This window comes from Pyrus communis, chromosome 15 (genome assembly GCF_041283825.1).
Source record: "Pyrus communis isolate YQ-2024b chromosome 15, ASM4128382v1, whole genome shotgun sequence".
NCBI lineage: Eukaryota > Viridiplantae > Streptophyta > Magnoliopsida > Rosales > Rosaceae > Pyrus > Pyrus communis.
In genome coordinates, this window is record NC_142579.1 from 15,383,054 (window position 1) to 15,391,715 (window position 8,662).

The 8,662-nt window shown below is 38.7% G+C and overlaps 1 protein-coding gene across 2 annotated transcripts; it reads left to right on the forward strand.

Annotated features, from left to right (window-relative positions):
* Nucleotides 1-3,939: 3,939 nt before the first annotated feature.
* Nucleotides 3,940-8,040, forward strand: LOC137748314 (Tetratricopeptide repeat (TPR)-like superfamily protein). 2 transcript variants are annotated; one of them, XM_088686930.1, is made up of 2 exons: nucleotides 3,940-4,281; nucleotides 5,321-8,040. In XM_088686930.1, exon 2 carries the CDS (start codon nucleotides 6,090-6,092, stop codon nucleotides 7,971-7,973), a length of 1,884 nt encoding a protein of 627 aa, XP_088543056.1. In that variant the 5' UTR covers nucleotides 3,940-4,281; nucleotides 5,321-6,089; the 3' UTR covers nucleotides 7,974-8,040. The 2 variants fall into 2 exon arrangements, with proteins under 2 accessions (XP_088543056.1, XP_068344558.2); XM_068488457.2 differs by having other exon boundaries at nucleotides 3,941-4,281; nucleotides 6,028-8,040.
* The last annotated feature ends 622 nt before the right edge of the window (nucleotides 8,041-8,662 follow it).

Consider the following 8,662-nt stretch of genomic DNA (forward strand, 5'->3'; position numbering starts at 1 on the left):
TCCATCAATGATGCCAGTGAGGTTGTAGCGACAAAAGATCGGAGCAAATAATGCACTCCATGTGAGGTAATTGGTTGTGGTGAGCATGATTGGCACCATGGAACCAATGTTATTGATCGTAATCGATGCAGTTGAAGAAGTGCCAGAGAGATTAGGGCACGAATTTGGAATTGGAGGCTGATGAATCTAAGAATCTGAATCAGAGGAAGGAGAATCAACGGTCGCCATGGTTGCGATTTAGGGTTTCAGTGAGAGAAAAGGGGAAGCAGCAGAAGAAGAAGAAAACGGATAGGTCGTTTGACAATGGCGAAAGATACCATGATAGGAAAATTTTCTTCTCATTGATTACCAAATAAGATTACAGAGTTTAGTATTTATACAATATATCATCACACAGATGATTAACAGCTCACCAACTATAACAAACAACAAATCCTAACTGTCCAAATAACAAACCTTAACAAACTATAGAAATATTTACAAACTAATATGTCACATCCCGGCCCAGGGCGGATCACTTCCCGGGCCCGCTCCACCACCGTAGCACGATATTGTCCGCTTTGGGCTTACCATTCTCTCACGGTTTTGTTTTTGGGAACTCACGAGCAACTTCCCAGTGGGTCACCCATCATGGGATTGCTCTAGCCCCCTTCTCGCTTAACTTTGGAGTTCCTACGGAACCCGAAGCCAATGAGCTCCCAAAAGGCCTCATGCTAGGTAGAGTGGGAATATCCATATAAGGATCACACCCCTGGGCGATGTGGGAATATTCCTGATGGGGTTAACTGATGCCATTAGTGTGCTAGGCACGTGCATGCGCGTGGCCGGCGCGTGGGGGCACGTGCGACGGTGAAAATTTTTTCTAAAAATATGGGGATGTTCTTCAGGTTGAGTAGATCACATTGGTGTATTCATTCACCCCATTTGAGCATTGTATGAGAAGTTATTTCTTAAGGTTGGTTATGTGTTTTAAAATTAACGTTTTTATAGTTGTTTCGCATATGGGTGAGACCTATCCCGAGGACAAGCGCGGTCACTCGAGGCAAGAGGGTTACGACCCTTCTACATACCAGTGAGTGGGCTTTTGGTTTTCCGTATATACTTATATACTTATGTTTTTCCCAGAAATTGATATGAAACATTATACGTTTATATGCCATGCTATAGTTTGCCATTTATTTACGCATCATGAGTTGCATATGTTTATATATGTTTGGTACTGCGGACGCACATGTAAGTGCCAAGTGAGTTATGATTTATGTTTACGTTCAATAGTGATTTGAGATGCTTAGAGAGCTCATAACCTGCACCCCCGGTGTTAGTGCTCCCGCCCAGAGTAGGGCACAGTCCTTCACGTGATGTTCACCTCTCGCACCACACGCTCATCTTGGATCCAAGTTAGGTGCACAGTCCTGTCGTACAGACCACTTTAGGTGGTTCCGACTCGTAGGTGACCTACGATTATTCGCCCAGCCTTCACGTGATCGTAGCACTTGAGCGTATTTATATTACACCCAGTCCTGTCGTACAGACCACTTTAGGTGGTTCCGACTCGTGTGCAGGTATAGTTAGTGAGATGGAGATTTGAGCTCTAGATTCAGCTGTACAGGTCACGTTAGGTGACTCCGGCTGACAAATTACATGACATTGATTTGATATTACTGAGCACTTGCATTCTATTTAGAGACATTTGACATGGCATATTTCTGAGCATGACTTATATATATTTATATTCTACTTTTCTGAGAAGTATACAGGTTTTACGGCGATGGGTTAGAACTTGTTTATGAAATGGTTTTTTAAAAACTTTGTTTTTGCCCACTCACACTTTTTGTTTTGCGCCCCTCCAGGTTCTAGTTGGCTAGCACTTTTGGTGGCTTCCCTGAGGATTTCCCCGACATATCTGACAGATTGTTACCAATGTAGGACCACCTTCTGGTGTGCTTTTGTAGTGTCGTTTTCTCCTGGACTGCATTAGGTCTTCGTGCTCTGAATTTTGTTTCACACTTACGCTTGCACATGTATGTTATTACTTTGTGTAAAGCTGGATTTTATTTATTCGTACTATTTTTATTATTATTTTATTAGCTTCCGCACTGTGCACATGGTTACGTCACTTCCACATGACGACCAGCATGCCCTGATCTCGGTCGGGGTGTGTCAGTTTAGTATCCCCGCTCGGGGCGGATCATTTCCCTGGCCCGCTCCACCACCGTAGCACGATATTGTCTGCTTTGGGCTTACCATTCCCTCACGATTTTGTTTTTGGGAACTCACGAGCAACTTCTCAGTAGGTCACCCATCATGGGATTGCTCTAGCCCCCTTCTCGCTTAACTTTGGAGTTCCTACGGAACCCGAAGCCAATGAGCTCCCAAAAGGCCTCGTGCTAGGTAGAGTGGGAATATCCATATAAGGATCACACCCTTGGACGATGTGAAATGTCACAAATACTTCTAAATCTTATCTTTTACACTATGATCCTTAATAAAGTACACAAATAAAATTAAAAGCTAAATTAAACAAACTAAAAAAGAATTGGGGATTTGAATGAATTTACTTAACTAGAATTGAAACCAAAATTAACAATTAAACAAAGAAGCAGCAAACAATTAAACTTTAGGTGATTGATGGATGAAAGGCTTGCTAAATGATTCTTCTCTACACAGGATACATATGCATACAAATTGATTTTTAGTTATCTTTCTATAAATTGTGAATGACAATGCTCCAATTAACCGTGAATAACACTAATTGACTCCCAGTTTTTCCTAAGCTCATTGAATTGGACAAAGCGTTGCACAACTCAAATAATTCCTCTCAAGTTTTCTAACTATGAACAACATGATAGAAATACATATCAAAGGTCATTAAGTTCTGTGAAAATCATAAGCATTGACAAATCAATTGTAACTATGAATAGCATGATTCTCTTGCAAAGATTTAACTTAACTTAATCAACGTTCATTGATTTTTACTACTTGTTAATACAAGTTCATAAAGATTAGGTGAAATTCACTTACATTGTAGGTCCAAATCTTTGCATGCAAACTAAGTATGCATCCTTAATAAACATACAAGAATAAGTTCTCTATAAACAGGATAAGTAAATCACATTCACGTTTTATGAAATAATAATTGAATGTAATCAATTCATATAAAACATATGTTCATAGCTTCGAATTTACCTCTAACTAAAAAGAACTTAGTTACACATGTTCATCATAATTGAAAAGAAAGTTGTAATAAACATTGAAACTAATGAAGAAAAGAAAGAACTTTGGACTTTTGCGTGTTCAATGGATGATTTGAATGACTTCTGGATGAATTGTTATGACCAAAAGTTGTAGGAATTATGATGAAATGTTTAAGTTATTGAAGGACTGCAAGGAAACAGTTGGAGAATGTTTCAAAATGATTAGGACTCTTCTTTGCAGCTAGAGATAATATAAGATAATAACTGCCTTATATCTAGGTAGTGTTTGACTCCAACTAGAACTCTTTCTCCTCATGCAATCCTTGTCTTTCAAGTCTCAACTTCAAATCCTCTAGATTTCGGCACATGTTTAACACCATTTAAACTCCAAAAACGTCTAGCCCTTGTGTAGTCCACACATGCTATCCAATCCAAGTCCAAAATTGCTGCTATTTGCTCTATTTAACTTCCAATTGTCAACTTTATCAAATGGATCTATAATAAAAAGACAATAACATAAAACACTACAACAAATGAAAACTAACTAAGTAAATGCAAATAAATAAGATAACAAGGTTGCACAAATATACTTCTATAGAAAACAATTACCTTTTGTAGTGAATAGTAACTGCCATTGTATTGCCCTTGCCCAACGGGCAGGGTGTTTTGGTGTTTTGATTTTTCTATTTCTTTGTATAAGTTTACATTTTTCTTATGCAACTAATTTCATGGGTAAATTTGTTTTTTAAAATAGTTTCTTATGTGCAAGTGAATTAAAATTTAATGGGTGTTAGTAAAATTTTACAAATATGAAGGGGTCTTGTGAAAATATGATAAAGATTTAGTGTAATTGACTCATCCCTCTCTCTGTTTCTGTATCCACCGCCACCAGCCTCCACAAATGGAGCTTTGGCAGCGATGAGGACGCACGCACAGCGGCGCCGGAATTGGAAGCGGGTTTGAGCGAATTGGGTAACTAGCACATATTCTATCTTTTCCTGATTAAGTGTGAGCAGACAAAGTGGCAAAGTTGTTGTGACTTTGAACCATCCCAGCACCATCTGTCGCCTTAAAGCTAGCTTTCCAGGTGTTTAATCATCCTCATTTCCTTCAATTTATTGGATTATTATGTTTGTTATACATCTTTTCGGAAATTAATTTTAATGGTTAATCATGCTTTAATTTCTGTAAGATGTCTTTCTGTTTTTTCTGTTGGTAATTGGTTTAGCTATGACTAGTTAGTTTTGAGTAGTTGTGGATGTTCGTACATTGTTTTTGACTGAAACATTTATGGAATAAAGTTAGTAATTTGTTCCGTCATCCAACCTGTAGTCGTTATCAGTATTGAAAGGTTTATTGTTCTTTCATTGTTAACACAAGAATGCAGTTAGCCAAGTGAGATTAGGTTCTGAGTCTTCTGACCCGGGGTTTAGGGTTTACGTTTTATATTTCCCCCCATGGATGACTCAGGCCCCAAACCTAGTTGCTTCTCCAGCCCCAGTCCAGTTTTGGATCTTTTCTTCATCTTCAGTCTTCACGTTTACGTTTTGTTCAGCCTTAACAAACAAATTGCACAATCCCACATCACGTTTACTATGTTTTCAATTTAATTGTTTAATCAAAGCTCCACATGTCAGTAATGTACAAGACAATGATTTTAACGTGTAAAACTCGAATCTCCACCAGTCAGGATGCAACCGACTAGACTTGGACTCTCTAATCGACTTGGTTCTTCCCCAAATCTTATGCCAGCACGATTTTTGTCTACATGATTAGTATATGCCTCACGTACATTCTGAGTAAACTCTAATGTACTCTTGCCAGTCTTGAGTCTTGGCTATCACGACTCACGAATCACTTACTTGTCTGTCAAACATATCTGGTTGTGATCGTTTTTCTTGCTAATTTTTTCCCCTGTATGTCAGCTCAAAATTTAGAGCAAAAACTCATGCTAGTCACCTTAAACAGTCACCCTTTGAAGAAATATGTTAAGAAAGTCATGCAATCTAAACAACCTAACAAGGAAATGCTTGTTAACCATTTACCCTTCCTGTGTGAGAGTTGGAATTTCCAAATTTGTCTCCAAATACCTGCAACAATTTTGACGTTTTTTTTTTGTTTGCCAGGTGGTATAACAACCATGATGCTCTTCTTCATAGTGATTCTTTTGAGTCTTAAGACTTGATGTAGACAGCACTAAAATTACAATACATGGCATGTTTTGGGTACTTAACACTCTCTGTTATTGGACTGGTATTTTTCCTTAAATTCTCAACCTCACTTCGACCAAAAAAGGCCTAATCCAGAGTCCCAGAGTGTTTAAATCTGGTATATTTTAATATGGGATAGAGAATGTTCTTGTGTTTAGGCTGCGTGACAACTTTGTTGAGAAGTTTATTTCAAGATACATTCTGTCATAACTAATTGTGAATGAAAAACTAATGCACTTATACAGGGTTCAAATAAAATGGACTTATATGTTTTAATTATTACTTCGTATTTTGGGGAAAGCCTCGTTGTAGAATATGGTGTTTCTGTTTCTCTTAATAAAATGAAAGTTTTACTAGGATGGTTGTAAACCTACAAGTACAAATGTGAATGAGGAGAAAATAGAGTGATTCCTGCATTTAGGATTTGAATCTTATATTATGAATCTGTACGGGGGTATCTTTCTTTATTGCCTAAGCTTGTGCTGTGCCATGAATTTTTGCACCAGTTGCTCTATTCCCTACGGCCTGCATTCGACTTCTCAGATTTATTGCTATATTGTGGTAGTCTTTCTGTAATCAATCTTTATCTTATTTATCTCACACTTTTTGTTTGCTACTGGCAGCATTTTCCTACACAAAACGGTTTTGTAGATTAATGGGCTTGTCTTAGAACTCCTAAAGTAGAATGATATGCACTCAAAATTTGTTTCATACAACGTCAAAGATAGTAGCCCTTGCAAGATCTGGCCAAATAACATGTGCTCGCAAAATTTTCAACGAAATGCCTTTCAGAGACTCTATTGCTTGGAATGCAATGCTTACTAGCTATACGCAACTGGATTTTCATAACGAATCTCTCTCGCTTTTCCAGTGCATGAGAATCTCTGACACTAGGCCAGATCACTTTACCCTCACTGCAACTTTAAGTGCGTGTGCTGGTGCATATGAGCTTCAGTGTGGAACCCAAATTCACACGCTAGTTACTGTTTTGGGTTACCGGTCTTACTTGCCAGTTAATAATGCGCTTATTGATATGTATGGGAAGTGTTCGAATCCCTTGAGTGCTAGGAAAGTTTTTGAAGAAATGAAACATAGGAATGAGGTGTCTTGGTGTTCGTTTTTATTTGCACAGACAAACTCTGCTCAGTTCGACGTTGCCCATGAAGTGTTTTCTATGATGCCAAAAAGGGTTGAGATAGCTTGGAATATTATGATTGCCGGTTATGCACGAAATGGAGAAGTGGAGTCTTGTTTGACTTTGTTGAAAGAGATGACAGAGAGTATGCGTCAGCCAGATCAATGGACTTTCAGTGCTCTCATGAATGCTTGTGCTGAAGCATTAGAATTTTGGTGTGGTTGCATGGTACATGCTCTTGTCATTAAAAGTGGTTGGAGCTCTGCTGCAGAGGTCAAGAACTCGGTTTTAAGTTTTTATGCTGAAGTAGGCTGCCATGAAAATGCAATAAAGATTTTTGAATCCATTGGAACTCTAACACAAGTGTCCTGGAATGCCATGATTGATACCTACATGAAACTGGGGAATACTCACGAAGCACTTCTTGTATTTCAGCGGGCCCCTGAAAAGAATATTGTTTCCTGGACATCTATGATCGCTGGATTTGCAAAAAATGGACCTGGAGAAGAAGCTGGTAGCTTCTTTGTGGATATGGTGAGAAGTGGAGTGCAACCAGATGACTTCACATTTGGAGCTGTCCTTCATGCATGTTCAAGCTTGGCAGTACTTGGACATGGTAAGATGGTCCATGGTTGCATACTTCGATACGGCTTCCATGCTTATGTCTTTATTGGGAATGGCTTAGTTAACATGTATGCTAAATGTGGGGATTTAGAAGGGTCAGTCCGTATATTCCGTAATATTCCTGACAAGGATCTAGTATCTTGGAATGCTATGTTATTTGCATTTGGATTGCATGGGCAAGCTATCCAAGCTGTACAGGTTTTTGAAGAGATGGTGGAAAACGGAGTAAAACCGGATAATGTGACCTTCATTGGCCTGCTGATGAGTTGCAGCCATGCTGGGCTTATAGAGGAAAGTCATGTGCTTTTTGAAACAATGAGATCAGTTTATGGCCTTTCCCCCGAAATGGATCATGTGACATGCATGGTGGATATGCTTGGCAGAGGTGGTTACTTAGCGGAAGCAAAAGAACTGGTTGATAAGTACTCGGAAGTAGGTGGTGGTGAGACGAGCTCATGGGAAGCTCTGCTCGGGGCATGTTCTGCGCAGGGGGACATAGGATTTGGAAAAAGTTTGGGCGAAAGTCTGAAGATACTAGAGCCGCATAAAGAGGCGAGTTATGTGTCACTATCAAATTTGTATTGTGCGAGCGGGCAATGGAAGGAAGCAGAAATGGTTAGGAAGATGATGGTTGATCAAGGGGTGAAGAAAATGCCCGGTTGTAGTTGGATACAAGTGAGAAACAAGGTAAAGGCTTTTGTAGCCGGGAAGCATTCGTATTCGTGTATGAACGATGAGTTATGTAATGTATTAACTTTCATTGATTTTGAAATGAGGAATCCATGCTGCTGTGTTGGTGTTCAAATTTGAAACAAATATGAGTTTTACTCCAAATTCAAAATTTGTAAATGTAACTGATTCCCTACACTATTAGATTTGAGGTCTCCCATTGCGCTTGTGGCCCAATGAGCTTACCTTCCTTCAGGATTTGGGCTCACCACTCTGCCTTTAGCATCACGTGTCATGCATGAGAGTTTTGCTGTCAATGTTGGGTTTCATCTAGTGCCAAGTTTTAACATGTACAATTTGAAGTTTAAGTGGTGATTAGTTCTAACATGATTACTTAATGAATTAAATCAAATCCTCTTTGAGTTCTTGGAGGACAATGTGGTTATAGGTAATGCTAGAGAGACTAAATTTGTAAACAAAATTTTAGAAACTAAAGGACATGGAAGTTGATGATTGGTTTATTACTCAAGCGTTGATAAACGTGCTTATTCTTATTAGTAACACATCATTTAGTTCGCAAATTTAGTCTCCCTAGCATTACTTGTGGTTATTCATCAAAAGGTTCCACATGACATGGGCGCCACGTAACCGTCTGTCATGATTATTCAAGTCAATGTAGGATTACATTGGAGAACACACCCGGTTGGAATTACAATTTAATTAGATCATTTTCTAACTCAATAATCTTAACCACATTATTAAAAGTTTATGTCAAACCCGTAACATGATTTCCCTAGTTTATGGGACTTAACTGAGACATATAAGAATTC

Excerpts from the sequence above, each read along its gene's own strand:
- LOC137748314 (XM_088686930.1), top strand. The coding sequence starts at position 6,090 with ATGATATGCACTCAAAATTTGTTTCATACAACGTCAAAGATAGTAGCC.